This window comes from Vitis vinifera, chromosome 5 (assembly GCF_030704535.1).
Source record: "Vitis vinifera cultivar Pinot Noir 40024 chromosome 5, ASM3070453v1".
Taxonomy (NCBI): domain Eukaryota; kingdom Viridiplantae; phylum Streptophyta; class Magnoliopsida; order Vitales; family Vitaceae; genus Vitis; species Vitis vinifera.
In genome coordinates this window covers 19,144,687-19,170,669 of record NC_081809.1, presented here as the reverse complement: position 1 = coordinate 19,170,669, position 25,983 = coordinate 19,144,687, and the positions used below count along the sequence as shown (strand labels likewise).

The 25,983-nt window shown below is 35.7% G+C and overlaps 1 protein-coding gene across 1 annotated transcript; it reads right to left on the bottom strand.

Moving 5' to 3' along the window:
• Positions 1 to 854: 854 nt before the first annotated feature.
• On the bottom strand, positions 855 to 25,339 carry LOC100243624 (vacuolar protein sorting 38). Its single transcript, XM_002273918.4, has 6 exons — positions 24,972 to 25,339; positions 24,308 to 24,514; positions 23,021 to 23,198; positions 19,627 to 19,775; positions 18,535 to 18,762; positions 855 to 1,159 (listed from the first exon to the last, which is right to left on the bottom strand). The coding sequence occupies exons 1-6, from the start codon at positions 25,128 to 25,130 to the stop codon at positions 1,043 to 1,045; spliced, it is 1,038 nt and encodes a 345-aa protein (XP_002273954.1). The 5' UTR covers positions 25,131 to 25,339; the 3' UTR covers positions 855 to 1,042.
• Between the last annotated feature and the right edge of the window lie 644 nt (positions 25,340 to 25,983).

Below are 25,983 nucleotides of genomic sequence, written 5' to 3'. Positions count from 1 at the left end.
CTATCCTTCAACACCCCTGTTTTTCCTTTTTGGTCGTCCCTCTCTTCCCTTCATTTCCAATTTTTTTTTACCTCATCTCATTATTATTTATTTTCTTTTATATTTATTATTATTTTTTTACTTTATGATTTTAAAAACTTGTAATTTTAATTTAAATTAATGAAAACATTACAATTTTAAATATATTTCTTATTTTAAAATAAGTTTTTGATTTAAAAATAAATTTTAAATTTTCAAATTTTAAATTAAAATTATGATTTTAATTTTAATTTCTATTTCGAAACTAATTTTCTGATTTTCAAATAAAATTTTAATTTTTAAATAATATATAAATTATTATTTTTTTATAATTACTTTAATTTTAATAATATATAAATTATATATTTATGATATCATCGATTCAACCACGGTTCAACCATCAATCCGATCAGTAAACCAATAAACTTTCCAATTCGATGACCGATTCGATTCAGAAAACATTGGTTTTGACCCCAAAATTCTCTGCATTAATTTTTTATATTTTTGAAGCATTATATTCAACCTCCAGACATAATTTACTAGGTATTTAGGATTTTTTCTTTTCTTTTCTTTTTCAGTCATTTCAACAGGAAAATATGATGTCCTATTAAATACCACAAATATATTATGAGAAATGCTAATATATGCAGGAACCATTCGTGGGGTTGCATAGACACACTATCTAGTGCGATTGGAATGGATAACTCTTCTATGGTTCACCACCATGATGAGCACAAGTTCAGATCCATGCTGAACTGTAATTTCCAATATCTCATCATCCATTTTCTCCAAGGCATATATCATACACTTCATCAAATCCTATCTTACCACACAACTAAGAATATAAAAAAATATATATTCTTCAAGAAAAAGAAATCAAGTTACAAATAATTGGCACTTTTTTTAAATGTGGTAACTAACAAGCCTTCATGGCAAGGTGCTCCATTAAAAATTTGCACCTGTATATGAAAACAGATGATCCATTTACACAAAAAGGTTTCTAACTTACAGTCAGGATGTCAGATTATGTATCAATAAATTCTGGAGATAGAATGGTCCTTAGAAGCTCCTTCAAATTAGCCAATACATGGCGTGGCCCTAAACTCTTTACACCAATGAAATTCAGCAGCTGCTCTAAATCCTGCAATCAGTAAAGAAATTAGTTACAGAACTTGGACAAGGCATGTAAGAGAATACTGAAAAGGCAGATAAGTACTAGGATTCTACACTAGAGAATTAGAAGTCCAATTCATCACCGAGACTTCAAGAAAAAAGGAACATTTGTGCTTAAAAGTTCTAATTGAAATTTGAAATCATAAATTCAGAAAGTGAACAACCCATTTTGCCCTCCTCCATCAACAAGGGAAGAAAAAAGAAATTGATAGAAGTTCCAACAGTTAAACTGATCTGTAGAACACATATAGTCAGATGAATGGGTCTTCAGCATTGATTAAACTGGTTCAGAAAACATTAGTACTAAGAAATTGCAAATCAATTCAGATAAAACTAAAGCTCACAAGATCAATAACAAACTAATTTGCTTATAAGGGTCCCCTTGTCTATCTAAGAATTAAAGGTCAAGGACGACAGAGAATGCCATCCAAAATGCTTCATGATCCTATCGATGTAACTCAAAATGCAGTAGCTTATACACTTCCACTTTGGTGTTAAAAGACAATAGGAGATCCCAGAAGAAACCATCCAATATTTACTTGGGAAGTGACATGCACTTTGCATGTGCTCAAGTTACATCACTTCGGTGCCTCTTAATTAATGTTCTTTGCACAGGGAAAAATATCAAATAAATGTTCAAATATCAGGTTTTGTGATGAACAACGGCAAAAGAGATCCTTACAATTACTATCCTTCCATAGAGATGCAAACTTAGGTACCATTGCAATCTCCTTAAGCAAGGGCTTGACCAAATGGTTATTGGCTGCCCCAACCTTGAGCAAAGTTTGATATTGTTTCTAGAATATATATATATAGGCAATTCTGTCCTAAAAGTGTGTAATTGAGTATCAGTCATTGCAAGCCCATTCAATCCACTTGATTGTGGGGTTCAAAGTTGTAATTTCAGTCATTAACTCAAAGGTCCCAAGACAAGATCAGCATCAATCAGCATCAATCAACATACACAATACAATAGTATTAAAGAAATAACAAACATGATTGATGATTCAAAGTCACAGTCATTGACTCATAAGGTCCTAAGGCATATTAGTCTCGGCATCTCAACTTGATATTGGACAATACGCAAAATAAGATAAATAAAAATTATAAAAATTATAAAAATATTATAATAATTATTAAAAGTAAATAAATATAATTAAATAAGCTTAAAAATTAATAAAATAAAATTCTATGAAAATTGGAATTATTCAGTAAATTTTTTATATTGAAATTGAAAATAAATTAACTCTTTAATTACAAAACTCAAATTTAAAAAAATAAAATGTTACAATTTTTAGTGCACGTTAGCATTTAAAACAATAAAATTACACATCACTACCATGTAATTTATATTATTGATATTGGCATTTAAAACAACAAAATAATACATTAGCCCTTATTCAAATCCCCAATTCTCAAACAAAGAGCAAAGAGCTTCCTCTACAGCACACCCACACCAATCACATCACAGAGATCAAGTAGAAAGATGAGAGACCAGCACCCAAGATCGTTGCCAATGGAGTACAAAGGATCCACGAAGGTGTTGCAGTCCACCCCGCGATGAGGTTAGCAATGAAATGCCTTTAACCTCCCCTTCTCATACACCTCAAAGACAATCATGGCTTGGACTAAAAAACTTTTCAAAGACTTCATTGAGGTCATCTTCTTCATCATGGATCTTCAATCATGGGTCATGATTCTCCTAAAAAAAATTTCCTTATGAAGAGAATCATTGGTTTTTCAAAGATTTCTCAGTTTTGGTTGTTGTTTGGTGTTCTTTTTCTTAGTTTTTGGGTGTTATTTGGTGTTCTCTTATTGTGATTTGGAAGAAAAAATTTTAGTTTTGAGTGTAACTCAAATTTTTTGGTTAACTCAAGTGATTCACCCAAGTCAACTGAGTTTAACCGTTTCCTTGTCAAGTCTTAGCATGGGATGATATTGCATATCAAACTCAGCGTGGAAACGGTTAAGGCAAATACAGCTCGGCCAAGTCATACTAGACTCGACCGATACTTTGAACCATGATAACAAAGTCTCTTGACCTCACTACCCTATAGATGTCTAGGAATTGCTCAACAAGAAGATTATCACCCCAATAAAGATTTTACTAGAAGCAAATTTTTATATCACCACCTACAAAATAATGAGTAAATCAAGGGGGGAAAAAAAGTTCAAGGAAGTTTGCACAAAAACCTTCCCATGGCGTCTGCATGACCATCTGACAACAAAGTTGGCACATCATCCATTAGAGTGTATCTCAATAGGTATTCAAGAAATTTTACCATTAACCATTGCCTCCCTGAGGAACCTCCACATTTTTCTCTTTCTTTTTTTGATAAGCATAAAGAGTGTATATTAAAAAGAGAAGTGCCATAAAAATGTTCCAAAGCATACAGGGAGTATACAACGGGAGTCAAAAACAACCCCAAAAGAACAAAAAAACTGCACCCCTCAACAAGACCCTATCCAATCCACAAAAATTGCCATAAAATAGGGTTTATGTGCTATAAACAAATTGGACCACACCCAAAAATTACACAAAAAATTAAGTTTAATCTTATGAACAAAATGCTCCTTGTTTTCAAATGTCCTACTATTCTTTTCCTTCCAAATTGTCCAATGAAGGCACAAGGGAACAGCTCACCACGCCTTTTTCCTCTTCCTACCCATAAAAGCCCCATGCCAACTTGTGAGTGTCTCTCTCACTGACAATGGTAGAACCTAAGACACACCAAAAAGTGAAAATAGGAGATGTCAAACAGCCCTTGTCTTGTCATAATGGATGAGTAAGTGATCAACCGACTCCTCCCCTTTACAACAAAGGAAACATCTATTAGCCACCGCCCACCCTCTCCTCTGGATGTGATCCAAAGTTAAAACCTTGTTCCAAGTGGCCTCCTAAGCGAAGACTCCCACTTTGGGTGGTACCCAAGATTTCCAAATAACATTTAAAGGGAAAATCAATTGTCTTCCCAACTCCAACTCTTTGTACAATTCCTTAACAGAAATTTTTTTGTTCTTCACCCCTATCCACACCGACTTATCCTCCACATCCCTGCACACCCTCCACCCTTGCAACTTCAAGAGAAACTGCTCCACAATATCCATCTCTCAATCGCTAAGACGCCTAGAGAAGCAGGGTACCCAACAACCCCCATCAGAAAAAGCAAACCAAACCTCCTCCACCCAAGCCTCTTTGGAGACAATTAGTGCAAATAAAGAGGGAAAAGATGTCCTAAGTGAATCATCTCCACATCACCTATCCAACCAAAATCTCACTCTCCTCCCATTTCCCTCTTAAAATGCAACCCTACTACCCAAAGTATCCCAATTCTTTCAAATGGTTTTCCATAAACCAACCCCATACCATCTCTCACTTCACGGGAACACCACCCACCCTCATCTTCCCCATATTTTTTGTTGGTTACTTTTTGCCAAAAGGCTCCCCTCTCCTCTGAATACCACCAACTCCATTTGCAAAGCAAGGCTCTATTGAGGGACGCCAAATTCCGCACCCCTAAACCTCCCTTTCTTTTGTCTTAACAAACGATGGCCCACTTTACCAAATGGAGTTTTCGCTACAATGTCCCTCCTCCCCAAAGAAAATCCCTTTGAATTTGCTCCGACCTCAACCTAACTAACCTCGGGATATAAAAAAAGGACATGAAATAAATAGGCATGTTAGACAAGGGGCTCCAGATCAAAGTAAGTCTCCCTCTTTTTGAAATGTATTGTCTTTTCCACAACACTAACCTTTTATGAAACCTCTCCTCTACACCATCCCAAACTAAGATTGACTTAAAAGGGGCACCTAATGGAAGACCCAGGTAAGAAGAAGGGAGGGCTCCAACCTTGCACCCAACTCTTAAGCAAGCTCTCCAAAATTTTCTACCCTTCCCACCTAAATTAGCTTGCTCTTATCCGAATTAACTTTCAGCCGAGAAATGGTCTCAAATCACATAAGCAACCAACACAAGTAAGTCAAATGATCATCGGAAGGCTCACAAAATACTAAAATGTCATCAACAAATAATAAATGAGACACTTCCTCCCCCTCCACCTCTAACTCTCACCCTCCATCCCAATAGGAAACCACCAATCTTAGCCCTCTTTAGTAAGCAACTAAGGCTTCCACGACAATCACAAGCAAGTAGGGAGAAAGGGGGTCCCCCTGCCTCAATCCTCGAGAGCTTTGAAAGAATCCCAATGGCGAACCATTAACAAGGACCGAAAAGCTCACAGCTGAAAACCTCCACATCCACTTCCCTAATAGGGATTCATTCCTCGAGGATATCTTCTTAATAGTTAATGCCTAACTTGGGCTTACACATCTAGTTCCAATCCACATGGTGAATGATACTTGGTACAAATAATGGTACATGAGAGGGAACTTTTATCCAAATTTACCTTGAGCACAAAATGTGTCTAAATACCAACAAGATTTGCTTAAGGTATGTACAAGTTCTCCTATCGAGCACTTCCAAAGAATATTATGTTATCACTAAACTATAAGTGAGTTATCCTCATCCTAATTCTACCCTAATCCTGTAAGATTCCTCTTTCTTCCATGCCTAACATCAATCTACTCAGCACTTCTACCACAATGGTAAAAAGAAAGAGAGAAAGGGGATCACCTTGCCTTAAGCTCGTAAATGCTTCAACCCATCCTTTGAAACACTCATTTATTACTACTGCAAAATTGACTAACAAAATGCATCCACAAATCCATTATCCCTATCTTTGCCCAAAACCTATCCTCTTTGATATGTAATCCAAAAAGGCTCACTTTACATGATCATAAGCTTTTTTCAAAATCAATGTTAAAAACAACACTTTCCTATATAGAACATCTTTTCGCATCCATAACTTCATTTTCCACTGATATTGCATCCAAGATTTATCTACCTTCAACAAAGACTCCTCGAGAAAAAGAAATGATCTCATGAACCTTTCATAAACATTGGAGTGCTTGGTTAATTATAGCCGATCAAGCGGAAAAAGAGAAGAGTCAAGAAGAGCAGGTGGGTTATGGTTTTTGGGTGTCCATCGAGTTTGTTATGTTCAAAATACTATTAGAAGGTTTAGAGGCCAAGTGTTTGGCTCTCCTTAGAAATAGGATGGATAGAGATAAGGAGAGGGGTCGGGAGGGTAGGACAAGGAGAAAGGGATTTAGAGAAGCGAGATTGTTTTGTAATGTCTAGAGGAGCAGAAAGTAGTCATTCTAGAAGTGACAAGGATGAGTGGGATGGCTGCAGTGGGTAGATGAAGTTTATAGTTATTTTTTAGATTCTTAAGAGGGGCTAAAGTCTGAATGAAGAGGTAATATCAAGGCTTTGTTCAGATTGCAGTAAGCAGGCTTGATTTGCAAAGCAAGAACGTCGTCTTGGGGCTTTCTATTTTTCTAGGTCATTAGGGTGTTTTTGTTTCGAGTTGTTTGTTGTTTTCTCTTTTCCTTTTGCTTAACTTTTAGCACTATTTATATACTCCAAGTGTACTTTGTGCACCTTTTCCAAATGCTTTCAACAAAACTGCTTAGTTTACCTGTCAAAAAACATTGGAACAATACCTTAGCTATTATTTTGTACCGACTAGTTACCAAACTAATAGATTTAAAGACAAATGATTCATTTGTTTGGTTCAGTTTAGGCACTAGGCAAATGAAAGTTGCATTTATGCTCTTATTGATGATAGCACTATCATAAAACTCACAAAATCCTTTAGCAAGTCCTCTTTACAATCCTGACAAAATGCAAGCATGAAACCATCTAAGCCTAGTGCCTTTTCATTGTCCATGTGAAAGAGTACTCATATTTCCTCTATTAAGAAGGGTTGCTTCAAATTGCTAACACTCTATCTAAGATATGGAACCACTCTAACCTTCTAATCACCACAAATCCTCTTCCACTCTGCTAAATAGTTTACCAAAGTGGCCTAAAACCTCTTTTAAAATACTTACTGGATTATCCAATATTATTGCTTTCTCATTGACAAAAGAATGATAGGTTTCTCTTTTCCTTCTATTAGATGTCATGTAGAAGTACCTAGAGTTGCCGCCCCCTCTTCTATCTATCCATTGGCTGATTTTAGTCTCACTTTAAATCAAAATTGCCCAAATTCTGTTAATCAATGTATATTCACCTAACTTTCTAAAAAAATATCTTAAATTTCTCTTAATCCACTTATATTCATTTATTTGAAGAAAAAAATTTCAAATCTTCTCAATAAAATTATTAAATTTATTGGAACATTTCTACATCAACTTTTCAATACCAAAAAAAATATTAAAACCTTTTAAATAATATTTCATATCAAGTATTTTTACTTGAAAGTTTTTGTACAAATTTTGTTTGACAACTTTCTCTTACTAGTTTTTTAAAATTATTAAGATTATTGAAACTTCTATTTATAATTTTTCTTATCAACAAATTTATATTCAAAGCTTATTTTTTATAAAATATTAAATTTAGATATTTTAATTGCCTACAATTTCACTTTTTAATTTGACGAACTTTAAAAAAATATATATATTCATTTTAAAGGGACAAAATTAAAGTAGTGAATATCCTATACCTAAAGAAACAAAATTAAAGTGATACCTTTTTTTTTTATAGGCAAATAAGAGAATGTATTAGAAAAGCCTAGAAGAGGCAAAAAGAGTACACACGAAGTATACAAGCATCACCCAAGAAGCTAGGCTAAAAGAAAGAAAACCTTTCTCCTATCTATAAAAAAGCCACTTTATAAAATCAATCAAGGACAAAGAATGATCCTCTAAATACACCCTACCCCAATTCACAAAAGTGTACAAAAAAGAAAGTTTTAAAGCTTGGTCGAAACGTTCAGTGTCATTGAACACTCTTTCATTTCTTTCCTTCCATAAGGTCCACATTAAACAAAGGGGGGCAGCCCTCCAAGCCTTTTCCTTTCTCTTACTCACAAAAGCACCATGTCAAGCTGTCAAATTCCTTTTGATTGAGGAATGCAAGACCCACTACACATCAAAAAGAGAGAAAAGCAAGCTCCATAGCATTGTAGCCTTCTTACAAAAGAGGATCAAGTGGTCACTGGTTTCCTCTTCCACTTTACACATGAAACACCTATTTGCCAAATTCCACCCCCTTCTTTTAAGCTGATCAATGGTCAAAATTCTGTTCCAAGACGCTTCCTAAGCAAAAAAGCTTACCCTCATGGGAGCCCAAGATCTCCAAATAATGCTCCAAGGAAAAGGATCACTAGAGGCATGAGTGAGGGAACGGTAAAGAGATCTAACAAAAAATGAGTCATTCTTACTATTCTTCCAACTCAAGACATCCTCCACATCACTATGCAAAACCAAAGGATGGAGTTTTCGGAGTAAGCCCTCCACCTCTTCCATTTCCCAATGTTAAAGTGTCTTGAAAACAAAGGGTTCCAACTTCCCACCTCTCCACCCTCCTCCCAAGCATCGCACACCCATTGATCCTTGTTAATCGCCAATCTGAACAAATTAGGGAAAGCATCTTTCAAAGCTTGGTCCTCGCACCACAAATCCTTCCAAAATTTGACCTTCCTTCCATTCCCAACAATAAGGCGGGATCTAGAGCGAATGTTTTCCCAATCTTTTCTAATGGCTTTCCACACTCCCACTCCATAGGCTCCCCTCACTTCTCTCAAACACCAACCTCCGTCCTCCACCCCATATTTATCTATGATGACTTGTTTCCTCAAAGGATTCTTCTCTACAGCAAATTTCCAGCTCCATTTCCCAAGCAAAGCTTTATTTAGGGCCACAAGACTACGAATACCTAAGCCTCCCTGTCTCATATCTGCACAAACCGCATTCCAATTCACCAAGTGCGTCTTTTTCTCTAAAGCGCCACCGCTCCACAGGAAGTCTCTTTGTAAAGTGATACTTATCAAAAAATAAATTAAAAAAAATAAAATTAAAGTGATAAATATCATAAAGTAATAAATATCCTATCTATTTGCCAAAATTAGTTCAATCGTTTGATTTCTTGAAAAAAAAGTAGTCATTAAATCAAAATTGGAGCTATTGGATGCATTAATTTATAAAAAAAATAAAAATAAAAAAATAAAAAGTCGTTGGATCAAAGTGAGAATTTTAGCACATTTTCCCAAAAAAAAAAAAAAAACCAAAAATATCAGCAATAGGGATTTAATTGAATGAGAACTGAGGATTGGATTGGATTAAATGGCATATTTATAAGGTTTTTTTTTTTTTGGCAAAATATCCATTGGAAACTATTAGCCATTGAGAAATGATTATAACCAGGGGATGCATCAATTTTTTAAAAATGATAGTTAGATGGAAGGATCAATTAAATGCTTACCTCCCCCCTACCAAACAGAGAAAGAGAGAGAACCACCCATTTTTTGCAATAAAATGGCATTTTATGCTAAGAATACCTCATGCCACATTGCCACATTTTTCCCACAATTTCAACAAAAAAGCACCCATTAACTAGCAAAATTGACCCCTTCCCCTATTTTTCAATTTACCCCTAAACAAAAATATATATATATATATTGTTGATTTTTCAACCAATATTGTCAACTTTTAAAACCTTGCTTATATAGCAAGTGAATACTTCATTTCTTCAAAGCATCTCCAAGACATCTAAGACTTCAAATTGATGAGCTTTCAGGTGTTGTATGGCTCATTTTCTGCAATGTATGCTTCTATTCTTGACTCATGTCCAGTCTCAATAGTGTTAACCTATCACCATCATCCCTAGATGTTAGAGCTTGGTCTTTTTCATCTTTTGGCTTATTTTCAGGCAAATCCTTTTTCCTAGCATTGTCAAACCAATCAACTTCAATTATCTTCTCTCCTACTAATTTCATTTGAAAATCAAAAGCCCTATCAAAGATCAAGACTTTTGCTAGGTTAGTGGCTAACAAGAAAAGTTTATACCAATTACTTGTTTCAAGTGAAAAGATCTTTTAAAGTCCTTAGTCTAGATTGTTGCACTCTATGTGTGGCCAATGGAGAATCAATAGATCACCCTTTTTTACATTGTTTGATGACTATAGAGTTATGGCATAAGTTTTTTAGATTAACTAATAGATCACCATTTCTTTTACGGGCTTGGGGAGCACGAATAGGGCAAAGTCATATGGCAAATCGTTTGTCTTACTTTGATTTTGATAGTATAGCCAGAAAGAAATGCAAGAATATTTTAGGACAACTAGAAGACAACCTAAACATTACAAGACCTAGTATATTTCTATTCATCATTTTAGGCATCTACAACTATAGCTTTCAAGGGCATTCCTCTCAACTTTATTCAACTCAATTGGATTTTGATATGTAGTTCAAAAGTGTCAAAATAATAGTAATGTTGAGATGTTTTGATGTCTGTTAGTTCTTTTTTCTTTTCCTTAGTTTTGACCAGGCTTGTAATTACGGAAGGATCTCTCATCCTTCTTAGTTTTGCTTTATATATATATATAGATATATATATATATATATATATATATATTTTTATAACCGTGGATGTCCGGGCCAGCTTACGCGCACCTCGACTAATCCCACGGGGCCCTGAAGTTAACGACCGGGTAAACATCCAGTGGCCCAGAGGGGACTCGAACTGGTGACCATTGGGGAGCAAACCCAGATATATATACACTTCAATTATTTAAAAATCAAACTTTCTTCCAAAGACATCTATAACTTCACATTTGAAAGCTTTCAAGTGTTGTGCAATATATGTTTCCATTCTTTAAAAATCAAATGTTTTTCCTTGCTCTTTTTCATCATGAAAAGGCTAACTTAGCATCACAATGGAATTTTATTAGCTTGGTCTTGCATGATTTGCTTGGAGAAAATCAAGGTTGTCATCCCAACTCATAGATAAAGAGACGATCTCAAAGTAGATTGCACATAAGCTCTAATGAAATAGAGTAAAGAAGTTTTTTTTATATGAATATTTTTTATTGAAGGTAAAATAAGAGAGTATATGAAAAGCACTTGGAAAAAGTGCATCAAAGTATACAGAGAGTATACAAATAGCCTCAAGAGGGAAGCAAGAAAGAAAAGCGAACAACAAGGAACAACCCCACAAACAAAACAAACACCATAATAACCTAGAAAATCAAACTACCCCAAGTCAACCCTCTTGCCACCACTACTTCCAAAACCAAAAAACAACCCATTCCTCGATTTCGCACCATTAGGACCGACAATTGAAGCACCTTTGATTCCTAAAAGAGAACTAGATCAACCCTTGAGCATTTTTACAACAATTGCCCTCTAACATTCCAAGAGTGGAATTTTAGCAACCCACACTACAAGAGTTGGATCCTCGTTGCTCCACCCCTTACTCCAATCTATCAAAGGAGAGTTTTTGTCTTTAACCAAGCATTCCAATTCTCAAAGCTCCCTCTCAAAACAGGATGTTGAGTTTGACTTCCTCTTCCCCCCTCTCAAAAGCTATGTTGTGATTCTTGTAGGAATAGAGTCATTATGGAGTATAAGAGGAGTCACTATTAGATTAATGATCTTAGAGGGCAGATGAACATACCTAGGATCATCATAGATGGGCAGATGAACATACCTAGGATCATCATCCCCAAGAGGGCACTAGTAAATTGTCCATGGGCAAAGAGGATAATAATAAAGTTAAGAACAAGTATGAGCCTAGAGTTAGCTACTTGCTATGTGTCGGTCCACAATAAGCAAAGAGAAAGACTGATGTAAGACAACCCTAAGATGGTTGCCTACAATCAAATAGGTAGGTTAGGGTTTGTATCTTTTAGAGCTTAAAGAGAGGAACAAGGGATAAAGTTTATAGCAACAAAATAAAATAAAATATAGAGAAAGAAGATGAGGAGAAGAAGGGATAGAAACCTCAGAGTTGCACTAAGGCTTTCTAGGAATCTCACCTACAAGAAAATCAATGGAGTCTCACCATTGATAATTGCAAAGTATGCAAGAAAACGCAATATTATTTTTTATTTTCTTATTTTATTTTTTTATTTTTTTTTATTGGAAACGCCACAAAGATATATTCATATATAAAGAAGTACAAGAAGAAGGATGAGAAATCCTCCCACCAAAGACAACTAAAATACAAGAAAATACACTTAAAACAAACGACCTCCCACTAAGGACCAATCCCTATGGAGTACACACCGCTATCCAATCCAGTTGAATCACATTAAGGGGAATCCCCTTAAATGCCTTGGAACAGAAAGCCCAAAGGGAAGCAAGGAAAACAATAGAGTCCCAAAGGAACCCTGAATTCCTTGCTTTATCCTCAAAAATCCTTGCGTTTCTTTCCCACCACACAACCCGAATTAGAGCTATGCTCGCAGCTTGCCACAAAACTATCCCTCTCTCAGAATTACCGAAGCCTTTAAATTTGATGAACATCATGTCATATATGCTCCTTGGGGGAACCCAATCCATCTTAGCTAACTGAAATAACCTGTGCCACAACCCAATCGTCAAGGAGCAATGAAGAAAAAGATGATCTGCTGATTCCTCGTGCTTCATGCACAGGATACAAATATCAGGACTAAGGGCTTTGTAGGGTCTTCTCACTTGTAACATATCATTAGTATTCACCTTCTTGTGTGCCACTAACCAGACAAAGGACTTCACTTTGAAAGGAACTTGAGAATTCCACACGAACTTTAAAGGAAAGTTCTGAGGAGATCCAGAAGATTGAGATAATGCTAGAAAAAAGGATTTGACTGAAAAAAGCCCTGAAGAGGATAATGGCCATAATCTGGCATCTGGGACCGAAGGAGAGAGATACAAATCATCGAGAGACCGCATGAGGCCTTCTAAGTCCTCAATCTCAGAATCTGACAGGTTACGGCGGAAATTCAAATTCCACAAGAAAGGCCGAGAAGGACCAAGAACTGAAGAAATAGAAATGTTCTTATCCACTACTACTCTAAATAGTCTTGGATATTGGATTCCCAAAGGTTGGTCCCCCCACCACAAATCTTCCCAGAACCGAATTCTTTCCCCGTTTCCTACCACATACTGAGTAATCAAAGAAAACCCCTGAAAGACTTGAGCAATAGCCTTCCAAGGACAGCGATGTGACCATCTTACTAAAGTGTTAGCATCCCAACCATTAGAGTGTGAACCATAAATGCTTAAAATGACCTAATGCCAAAGAGCTGATCCCTCTCTAGGATACCTCCATAACCATTTCCCTAGAAGAGCGAGATTCCTCCAAGAAATATTCCCCAAACCCAAACCCCCTATTGTCTTCGGTTTGCACACAACATCCCACCTCACTAAATGATCCCTTTTGCCTTCCCCAACCACTGACCATAAAAAATCCCTTTGCAACCTCTCTATTTTTGCAGCCACTAAAGCGGGAATTTTAAATAAGGATAGGAAGTAACTTGGCAAATGGGTAAGACAAGATTGGATAAGAGTTATCCTCCCCCCGAAGGATAAGTAGGCCTTTTGCCACCCATCTAATCTACTTGAGATTCTCTCAACCACTGGGTCCCAAAATCCACACGCCTTAGGATTCCCGCCCAAAGGGAGACCCAGATAGAGAATAGGCCATCCAGACGCCTTACAATCAAGCATCTCAGCCAATCTTGAAAGAAGAGTCTGATCAAGATGGATGCCATAAATACTACTCTTGTTAAGATTGACCTTGAGCCCAGAAATGTGCCCAAACACTAGCAAAAGACTCTTCAGAGTCTGCAACTCTTCCTCCCTTGAGTTAGAAAAGAATATGGTGTCATCCGCAAATTGCAAATGGGACACCCTAGTTCTATTTCTACCCACCCTGAAACCCTCCATCATATTTCTTTCCTCAGTTCTCATAAGCATCCTGCTCAGTATGTCTGCGACTAAAGTAAACAAAAAAAGGGATAAAGGGTCGCCTTGTCTTAATCCCCTTGATGCCTTAACCCACCCTTTAGCACTACCATTCACCAAGATTGCATAAGATACTGAAGATAAACATCCACTCATCCATTTCCTCCATCTAGGACTGAACCCCTTCTTTTCTAACACATGATCCAAAAAATCCCACTTCACGTGATCGTATGCCTTTTCAAAGTCTATTTTGAATACGACGCCTTCCTCCCCTGACCTTCTTCTCTCGTCCACTATCTCATTCGCTATAAGAACCGCATCCAATATTTGTCTCCCTTGAACAAAAGCGCCTTGAGTATAGTGGATGGTCTCATGTAGAACCCCTCTTAGACGCCCAGAGAGCACTTTGGCTATTATCTTGTAGAGACTAGTGATCAAACTAATGGGTCTAAAATCTGATATTCTCTTTGACAAACTCTTTTTGGGTATTAGAACAATGAAAGAGGCATTAGTGCTTTGATTGATAATTCCGCTCCTATGAAATTCAGCGAACACTCTCACCAAATCCTCCTTAATCACATCCCAACACTCTTGGAATACGGCAATAGTAAAGCCATCTGGCCCCGGAGCCTTATCCCTATCCAACTGAAAAATGGCCTTAGAAATCTCTTCTTCGGTGAAAGGGGAGTCTAACCTTAACGCGCTCTCTTCCGAAATAGGGGACCAATCTAATCCTTCAACACCCCAAGACTCTCCTGTCGGATTTGTGTAAAGCTTCTCAAAGTAATGTAAGATCTCCTCTGTGATACTCTCGGCATTCTTCAGCACTAAGCCCCTTTCATTCTCCAACTCCTTGATATATTTCCTATTTCGCCTGCCATTAGCCACTTTATGATAAAACTTAGAGTTGCAATCCCCTTCCTTGACCCATTTCACTTTGGCTTTTTGTCTCCAATGAATTTCCTCCCTTAAAATTAATTCCTCTAACTCCCCTTTTCTTGAGGCTCTTTGGCTTAACAAATCAGGATTGAGACCCCCTTCCTGCTCAATGGCGTCAAAGTTAGCTAAATCATTGAGAATACTTTTTTTCTTTTCTTTAAGCTCTCCAAAAGAAAACTTATTCCACTCCTTCAATTTAGCTTTAACATATTGAAGTCTCCTCATAAACTTATGACCTTCCCATCCGTTTCCTTGAAACCCACTCCACCAATCTCTAAAGTTCTCCTTGAATTTAGTGTGATGTAACCACATATTCTCAAACCTAAAAGGTGTTGGCCCCCACATAAACGGGTTGGTATCCATAACAATTGGCCAATGATCCGATGTCCTTCTGATTAAGGCTTCTTGAAGGCCTTGGGGAAAGAGCAGCCCCCACTCATTTGAGTAGAGAAAACGGTCCAATCTCTTACACACGGGAGACTCTTGCATATTTGACCAAGTGAATGAAGCATTCCGAAGAGGTGGGTCAAGTAATTCACATTCTCTAATAAAACTATCAAAGTCCCTCATGCTTGGAGTTAGGCTAGAACCCCCCATTTTTTCTGAGCTTCTCCTAATGATATTAAAATCACCGCCCACACACCATAGTGGATAAGTTAATCCATAAATGTCAAAAAGTTCCACCCAAAAATCCTTCCTAAGTAAGGGACTGTTTGGACCATAAACAGCAGAAATCCAAAGAGGTCCACAACCGTCCAAAGAGAACTTGACTGAGACCGAGAAAGATCCTATTACCACCTCCTCTCTACGCAATATTATTAATCAATCAATATTTTGGTTTACATTAATTAGCCATATTTATAAACTTCTCTAAGAAATTTAAAGACAACTAAGATTCTAATAACCTATTATGACTCTATTTCCAATCATTTTGTAACCTAATTTACTGCTCCTAATTTAAATCCAACAAATACTAATCATAATTTAATTTCAAGTACTACTAATCAACTTTAATTGCAACTAATACTAATTCTCTTTCTTAATGCATATCTTGGAGAATCATCCTCATAATGACAAGGCAGAGGAAAGAGAGAGAAAGGAAGGATTTGTTTTGGATCTCGCAAATTACTCAATTTTCATAATGTGAAAACAATGCCTAAATTTCTCAAGAACAAAATGTTAATATGCACGGAAACCCACATTCTCAATAAGCCTATCCATGCCAAGGTAATGGAACACATATATTTAACTCTATTAAAAAGACAAGCATATTGGAACTTTGGACTGACAAGGAGTTGGAGTAATATAATGTCATGATCTTGGCAACAAGGTTCTGCATAATATAGCTTATAGGATAGGTTGATTTTATGATTCCCCCTAATGCCACTATCAAATGGTACTTGAAATAGACTCTTCCCTATGCTTGTTAGGCTAGCTTAGAAAAAGATTTACCATCTATAACCTAAGCAATAGTTGGAAACTTTTAGCTTCATGGAAAATGCAATATCTCTCCAAGGAGGTTAGACTTGCACTCTGATCAATAACACCCTTTCAAGGCGACTACTCTATTTTAGGCTTTAGAAGTTTCAAAGAGTTTTTATGAGGAGGAGAGGAGGTTTGGAAGAACTCTAGGGTTAAAGAATCAAGCTAGTATATACCAAAAAGGAGGATGGCTTTTGGTTAGAAATTTTTTTATTCTTAATAAGCCTTGGTTAGTAGGTGGCTTTAGAGATTTACAAGTGATAGGGATAGATTATTGAGATTGTTAGTGTGTATATATAGTTTTCTTTAGTATTGATCATCATCTTTTTTCAACTACTAAAATCATATGTATTTTCGCTCTAAGAGTTGTTCTTGCCATGCGCCCCATTTGAAAGTTTGAAGTTGTCTCTGAGTCTGAGGGGATATTTGGGAGAGTTGGAAGGGGCTAGTGTTTGAGGAGAAATAGGAAACCTTAGGTAGGGTTTATGGGGAGCAATTGAGAGAGGTCAGGATGTTTTTCAAGATACGGCTAACATTACAAGGGGAAGGGGGAATTGTTGAAGACCAAGTTTTAGCTTAATATTTAGCATGAAGGGACTAGTTCTTGGTTCTTTCCAACCTAGAAGCTAATGGAGATTCACTGATAGTTAGCTATTAGAGTTTGGAGAAAAGGAATGGTTATTGCATTTTGAGATTCCCCAAGTTTTCCTTGATTAGAAATTTGAGAACATGAGGAGCTTTAAGACTTGCATCTACTAACACTTGGTCAAAAAAGAGAGGATATCACTTTGTTTTTTAAATATTTTTTTGGAAAATAGTTCTTAGGAACTATTTCTTAAAATTGTTTAGTGATGTTTTGTAAAATAAAAATCAATTTGGGAACTTGAAACGTTCTTGACCCATTTTCTATGCTTTTAAATATTTTTTAAAAATAACATGTATCTGTAATACTTTATTTTCAATCATCTCCACATTTGTATAATTATTTTTTAAAACAACCCTCGGAAAACAAGTGAAAACAACTTAAATATGTTCTAAAAAAACGCCATGTTTTATGGTTTTAAAAACAAAAAAAAAATTGTTTTTTGGTTGTCAAATATGTTTTTCTGTTTTTTTCTTGAAAATAGAAAATAGTTTTTGGAAACAACTTCTAAGCATACCCTATGTTCGAGGTTCTATAAAAGGGTAACTTTTAGGCTAAAATCCTTCTACACAGTAATGTCCTTTAAGTCAAATCTTTGTTTGTTCAATCTTGAGAAGCTACTTAGGAAAAGATCCCAACCTTAATAAGAAGGGAAATAACTTTTGTGCATTGGTGTTGCTTATACATAGTAAGAGAAACAAATGAATCATATTTTAAAACATTGTGCAAAAACATGAAGCCTTTGTGGCCTAGTGTTGTTTTTGTTTGGCTTATCTTGGGTCTTGCCTTGTACAGTTAAAAGATACCAATTGTATTAGCAAGGTAGCTTTATGGGAATGAAAAGGAGGAAGGTATGGAAGACTGCTCTATTTTAATCTATTTTGGTGTATTTGGAAAGAAAGAAATTGGAAAATTTTTATAAGTGTGAAGTTGTCAAAGTTAAAGGTGAAATATATTTTGTGTAAGCTGTTGCTTGTGGTCAAAGGATTCTTTAAGGTAAGGAAAAATTTTTTTTTTGATAAGTTCTCTAAGGTAAGAAAATTTCTCATCTGTAGATTTTACTGACTAGGAAAAGATGACCAGAGGTTGTTGGCCTAGGTTTTCCTTGTATATCTTCCATTTATTAGGATTTTTACTTCCTTTAGGGCGCATTTTATACATTATTAGTTTACCTATTTAAAGGTTAGTACAACAATGGTGGGAACTACCACTCACTGCAATCACCTTAGGCATGCAAATGAAGAAAGGTTTTAAGAAAACAGCTGACATTGGAAAATCCTGCAGGTAGTTAGGAAACCATCTAGAGAGTAAGTCACATATCTAGTTGGTAAATAGGAAACAATCTAGAGAAAATCCAAAGTAGTAATGTTGTGTAAATGACACTCTTGAAAGAACTACAACACATACTACAAAGTAATTATTTTATTTCAAAGCTTTATGAGTACCATAAGTTGCAAAGATAGCATATAACAAGAAAGCACACCTTGTTTAGCAAGAATACAGCATAAGCTGCTCTTGTTGTGTCTTGACCTTCTAAGAAGAGAGGAAACTCTATGTGCTTCAAATTTGTGAGAAGTAGAGAATTTGACACTGAATCAGTTGGTGTAGGTTCAATGGAAGGTGCATAGTCATTTATATATGAACGAGAGCCTCCCAAGCGCAAAGGGTAACGCAGAGGAACTTCTAAGTAAGAAGCGATTAGTGAAACTGCCTGCAAGAAAAACAGATTAAGAGAAATTAATTTTCCTGTTATTAGCTAACAGTCATAGCTAGTTAAGAAGGTAAATAAATAGATTTTCTGAATTTTTTATGACAAAACAAAAGATAATTCTTTTAGCACAAATAAAACAATCATCCTATTATTGTCTTCTCATGAAAGTACTTATTTTATCAGAAATACACACTAAATCTGTTCTATTAATAAAAAAAGATGAAGAACGAGACATCTTCCCACAATATACACATCTAATCAAAGCAAGAGAAGAAACTCCTTAAAGAGAGGCCATACAGGCTGGACAACTGAGAAATATTACAAAAATTTAAGAGCAAACCATAACAAACACCAATTACAATTCATGAATGTAAATTTCCATAGCAAATACACCATTCACACATGATTAGAACTGGTGGATGGACGGATTGATCAAGTGAAATGCATCATTCTTCCCCTATTGGAAAAAATCTTTACAATTGATACAATCAGTTTGTGGCTAAGGTAAAAAACCTGAGTCAGCTTGAAGCTTGGGTTAAATTTTACTGCTTGTACATATACAAAATCTACTGAAATCGATATAATTAATGAAATCAGGTAATCCAGTAACCTGACCCTTCCTACCCCACCTCTAAAGTGGGGTTTTATAATCTGGTTATGGGTCAGAATGAATATTTAAACAAAACTCTGGTCCAAACTTGTTTGGGTGGTAAAACCTCTAGTTTGGTCATTGGCTCGGGATCACCCCACCTAGACCAGATGGAAGATAACTTTTGATGTCAACAAAAATACCACCAACAAGAATGTGCTAGTGGGAGTGTGGTAGTAGACAATTCTTATGTTGAGCAAAGAGAAAGAACACACATGTGCGACATATCCCAAGGCAGTTGCGGACCTCTGAACCTCCTTCTTATCAGTGAAAAAACTCATCTTCTTAATAGCAAGCATATTCAGTTGTAGACCTGAAATAGTCAATGATCCTTCATTGAGAGGTTTGGAACCAACAGCATTCCCTGGGAAAAAAAACACGGGAAAGAAAAGAGAACTCTTAGTGCCAATCTTCAGATATTGGCAACATTAAACATTGTGAAATATAGTAGGACATGTCAGCTAGATACATCGCCTGGTTCACAAGGTACACATATACTACTTTCCATGTCAGTTCAACAAAATTATATAATATGTCAGAGAAATATACTTATACACATTTCCCCATGTCAAACAAGTGTAAAGCCAACAGAGACTCAAGACAATGTAATCTTCTAAAGGATTTTTCTCTAGAGGGCAATTCCAGGGCCTTAGAATTTGGGGTCCTATCATACTAAAGAAGCATCCAAAGGGGTGGGTAAGTGGAAAAAGAGTTGATTGGCCTTGAAAAAGAGCTAAATAGATTCTTTGCTCAGGAGCAGAAAAATGTGGACCCACTTGATTAATTGGTATTTGTTGGTCATCCAAAAAAACAGAGGATAGATCTGGTAGTTTAATGTTGAATATCAGTAGGTTTTCTGGCGAATGTTTCTTTTGGTGCCCCACTGTTTACAGATCATTTTATTCTAGTATTTCCTTTTTCTGTTTCAGTTTGGAGGACAGCTCATCTTTCTTTAAGCTTAATTCTATTCTAACAAATAAAATTTCTATAGTTTCCTATCAAACATAAAAAATGAAAAATTATTAGCGTCAATGAAGACAATATTTCTCCATGCAATCTTAGCAATCATTCAGGGAATACAGCTGAGAGCAATTCTAAAGTCTGAGGATAATGAAGCTTCCTTGAAGGAGATTTAGCATAAAGTGTTTTTTTTTCTTTCAGTTCCATCTGAGCCTTGTTTACCAAAAGGTTTGAGGCTCAGTATGCCATTGACTGCCTGTAAACCAGATTGCTCTCAAAGTCATATTAGGGATTTAAGATATCCTTCTTGGATTTCCCATCCCAAGTACTCTCAAATTAAATTTTGATGCATGGGCTTACCAGTGAACATGGGAATTGACAGATTTATCAGAAACTACAAGGGTGAGACAATGTTTGCTGATTCCAGAACTAGGTATGGGATTTGCTACTGGGACAAACCTTTTAGCTCTCTTGGAGGAGCATTCTGCATTAGAATCCACTCAAATCTTAATCATGTCTAACCTAGCAGCTTTCATTTCCTGGTAGAGGTAGAAGAGAAGCAGCTAGTGGAGGTTGTTGATTAGATTGCAGCTTCAAATATATGTGAAATGGATTCAAACAGCTAACCAAGGAAAAAAAAAATTATTTTTTTTATTTTTTATCTAAGAGAGTGGCTAATTGTCCCATGCGTGATTGAAAAGTTATTCCAGAGTTTTGTGCCTTTTTTTCTTTGAGCTTTTTGGTATTTGAGCTATTTTAGCTCCCAACCCGAAGGATTCATATCCCTTATCCCTTGTAATTCTTTTTTTTTTAAATCAATACAACAGCATCTTTGTTTATCACATATGTGTGTTTTGCATAAGTTGTTGTGTATATGGACATATACACATGAGTGTGTGTTTGTGTGTATGTGTGTTTATAGAACTCATTAATAAGCATAAACTGAAAGGATAAGTCCCTGGCTCAATGAGATATGTGAAAGAGCTCAAAGAAATCAACAAAATATTGGTATATTAATGAAGCAACTCCATCAAAAGCCTGTATGCCATAAAAATACGCTGATCCCTCCAACCTCAAAGACTTGTTTTGTGGGGATCTCAATCCTATCATATTTTTTAAACCAACAGTCATGACATCCCTCTCTTTAATTTTGACGTAAATGGTTCATTTGTCAATTACCTTTTGCAGCAGCAGACCCCAAATAGGATACCAATTTCATTTTTACCAGCATCAGTCATTCTAAGAGGCAAACCAAAAGGAATTGACAACCACAGTTTCTTAAACCCTCCCTTTTTTTTTTTTTAAAGACAAAGCCAAATAATTGGCCTGTTGAAATAAAAAATAAACAATGATAGAGAATTAAAAATATCAAAGGTATCAACTTTCTTTAGGTCAAATCCTGCCCAGCCCATGAATCATAAAAATATAAAAATACAAAATATAAAAATCTGAAGAAGAAAAAGAAGAAGATATCAACTTCCTTTAGGTCAAATATTGCTAGCAACTTGTCAGAGATCTGTAGGGCTTCGGAGGAGAAAAATTTGGTCTTTGGGCACCTCCCCAATAAGTTTGTTGCCTTCAGTAGCTTTCCGGGTTTACCAGTGATGGGGTTTGAGAAGGAAATCAATTCCCTTCTCAAGAAATTGGAGTTAAGAAAGGGTCGTGGAGTAAAGATTGCAAGGGGAAAGAAGAAATCACCTTTGGCTACTCGATTGGAGAGGGAGATCAGAAAGCTGGAATGCTCGGTCAATTATGATTGCGCTCCACTCTCGGTCAGGGAAGGGGGAGGGGCAGTAGAGTCTGTGCTCCCTCCCTTTGAGGTTGCTCTCTTATTTTGCAGCCTGGTGGCAGGTGCCGGGGTCCAAATAGTCCTTGGGGCGTTTTATGTGTTCTGCTGCTATTTAGGGGTCCAGTCTGGTAGGGGGTGGTGCTTTCTGCAATTGCCTTTCCTTTTAGGGAGAGTCCGGTTGTTTTCTTGTTTTTGTGGTATGGGATGGTTGGTTTTTCCATTCTCTCTCTCTTACTAGCCTTTAGGCACGGGTTGTATACTTCCTTGCGTACTTGGTTGTGCCTTTTGCACTTTTTAATATATTCTCTCATTTACCTATCAAAAAAAAAAAAAAAAATACTGCCCAGCCCAGAAGTGATGAGAATATTATATTTAAAAAAAAATTAAAAAGAGGAAGAAAAACAAAAATCCCTCCAAAAGGTTGACCTTTCGAAATAAAAATTAAATGAAGGTTAGAGAATAAAAAATACAAAGTATCAAATTCCTTTAGGTCAAAAATTCCCCTGCCCAGAAGTGATGGGAATACAAAAATAAAAAATAAAATAAAATAAGTAAAAAAGAAGAAAAGAAGAAAACTAAAAATCCCTCCAAACAGGGACTTTTTGAAATATATCAAAGGTATCAACTTTCTTGAGGCCAAATCCTTTCTAGACCAGAAGTCTATTCATAAAAGTACAAAAGAAGAAGAAGAAGGAAAGCTGCAATGTCAGATTTCCATAATATAACAGAGGGCCACAACTTATTTAGAACTTCTGCCTTGATTTTTCGATTTTTCTTTTTTAATTATCTTAACAAAGAAAGATTGAGTCTTTATATTTTGGAAAAATAATAATAATCTCCAATATTTTTTAGCACAATACCTGCTCTGCTACTGCTGGGAAATGATTCAAGTTCTTGCTCAAGTGATCCAATTGAGGGCTTTACAGGATAGAGAAATGAAACTTGTGATATCATGTGTTGTTGCCTCACTCTTAGCATCTTCTCCAAGTTTTTGAGATGAACATAGCCCCTTTCTCCAGAAAGTAACCTATTGGCATCCTGTAATAAACACATAATCAGATTTTTATTCACAATTTAACCAAAATGGAATATGAGAAAGGTAAACTAAACTACCCATAATAGTCACACTCCAAGGGCTATGCTTCTTCATATAATTGACTTCACATTGTTTTAAAATAGAAGTAATGGATGATAGATTTATAAATGTACAAGATGCACATCAAACTAATAGCAATAGAAACACAGGCCAATAATGAGCTATAACAAAGGGAAGGGCATACAGTCATGTATGTTCATAGGGACTAAATACACTTATACAATACTGTTCATGAGTGCATTGGTGTAATCAAGCACCAGAAACCATGTTATTGTGTAGTCAAACAACCTCTTGAATGAACTTCTGAGAGCAGCATCCATCATTTTTTTTTTGTTGGGACAAATAAACCAAAGAGTTAAATATGATAACAGTAAAAAGCCTCTAGAGTACTTCTTAAATGATTTAAGATCAGAGGCCATGAACAGAGGTTGCATTTATATCCTTTTCCTGCCCTCATGCATATGAAATTGTATCAATACCTTTGCTAAATTTATCTGAATTAAAAACAGCCAAGTGCAACCCAACATTCCTAAAAAAATAAAGGGCCATTGAAAAACCACCAAGACCTACAGCTTTAGGTCTATCATTGTCAGACTGCTCTAGTTCCTCAATCTCAATTGTTTAAAACCCCACACCCAAAATAAAATTCCACAATTGCATCAATTCAAATCTACAGTGTTCAAAAGAAACAAAAAAAAAAAAAAAAAGCCACAAACCAACTAAACAACCTCATAGAAAAATGTAAGATCTCCACAGAAATTTATGCAGCAGGCTGGAAATCCTCACCGCACCAATTCTAGCTCCAACAATTTTTTTATTCTACCCATACCTATAATTTTGATCTTTAAGGGCCCTCGAGGACTAGCTCGAGTGGCAAGGAGTTGAGATAGGGATGTGAGAGCTTCTGGGTTCAGTGAATAAGAAAAAATAAATATAAATAAATAATTATCTATCAGAAAAAACCTTAAGAGCAATATTAATGAATGTGGTTATAAAAGAATGACTAGGAAGAATAAAAGCATCAATCCAACAAAGTATTAACTAAGATTACCTGCAACCGATTCCTAGACACTGAAAGAGCCGTCCCAGCAACTAAGAGTGATCTAACTTCAAGACCAAGCCTCTCCTCTTTCTTCTTAATATCCTCTTCTACAATCTTTGACTGCATTGACATGTCTCCAGTCACAAATTTCCGGTCATCCAGCCTCTGCTGCATCTCCTCGAGCTCATTTGACCGATTCAAGGACTCTGCTTTCACCTGCCCACCATGTTATTGCCCGCTAATTGGCGGGCTAATCAATTAAAGCCTAGTAAAGACAAAAAAAAAACAACAAAGATACACTATTTGAACTTCTGCAAATTCTTTATCCACTTGATTCCGTCACTAAGATTCAGTAACCGAGAAAGTGATTGAAAAGAAAAACAAAACAAAATCTCGACATTTTTATTTTCCATTATGCACAACCATCATTTTTTCATTTTTGTTTTTCTAAAACCAGTTAACAAAATAAGGGAACATAATTCTTCATATTTGTCTTTTTCTTAGTGTCACCAGCCATTGAGCAGGAAGGAAAAGTTTGTTAATTGTAAAAACATGTTCAAATGATAAAATTATTCATTCAAAATCGCACTACACAAGATAAACCCTAGTATCTGGAAAATGATAAATTATTCATTTATTTTCTGGAACACGCCAGAAGAACTAACGCCAATACCTGAAGGAGAGAATTAAGCTTTTCTTGAAGGGAATCTTTCTTCTCTTTAGCTTCTTTGAGGGCAGAAGACAGACTCCACAATCGCGCCAACTCTTGCTCGAAATCTTCCCATTCGATTACTTTGACATTTTCTGAGGAGAGAGATTGGTTCGGTTCCATCAAGAATCGAGAAGAAAATTGGGATGTTTGGACTCAAGAACAGATCGCGGGTCCACCTCATCGTCCTCGAACGGGCCGTTAGGATTCGAAGATCATCGATGCAGAGTGGGCGTTTGGTTCCGGGGAAAATGTGGAAAAGGCGAAGGCTTCTCTCCTCGGTGGAAATATTACACGCAAATCAAAGAATGACAAGCAAACTCGCGACAAGGGTGTTATCGTCATTTCGGCGGATGTCTAGTGCTTGGAAGTTGCTACATGCGGTCCGTTGACTTGAACTATTTACTATAATAAATTAATTTAATCGAACAAAATAAATCGTTTTATTAAGCTTATGTTTGAATTCTGAAAAATATTTTTAGAAAAAATGGTTTTTTCATAATTGGCTTTATTATATAAAATAAAATCAAATATAATTAAAATTAATTTTAAAATTTATAAATTTTAAAATTTATAAATTTTAAAATTATTTAATCTATATATAATGAAAAAAAAGTAAATGAATTTAAAGAACCATATAAAAATAATTAATAATTTTTTTTTTACTTTCCTTTATTTTATTTTATTTTTTTACTTTTTCTTTCTATTTTTTTTCTTCGCATTTTCTCTTAACTTTTACGAAAACTAAACATAACCTAAATGATGGTATAAATTTAAAGTTTTATAAATTTTAATATTAGTAATAATGAATCAATTCTAACTAATGATTGGTTTTATATCAAAATTTAAAATAATTAAACATCATCTATCAATTTTCATTTTTATTTTTTGTTTTGATTGTTCAAAATCCTAATATTTTTTGTATTGTTTTCATAATACTTTTTATTTTTAATGGATAATATTTTCATTTCTTTGT

Excerpts from the sequence above, each read along its gene's own strand:
- LOC100243624 (XM_002273918.4), bottom strand. The coding sequence starts at position 25,130 with ATGGAACCGAACCAATCTCTCTCCTCAGAAAATGTCAAAGTAATCGAA. Across the intron at positions 24,515-24,971 it reads AGCTTAATTCTCTCCTTCAG|GTGAAAGCAGAGTCCTTGAA; the intron begins GTATTGGCGTTA and ends CATGGTGGGCAG. Across the intron at positions 19,776-23,020 it reads TCCCAGCAGTAGCAGAGCAG|GGAATGCTGTTGGTTCCAAA; the intron begins GTATTGTGCTAA and ends TTTTTTTCCCAG.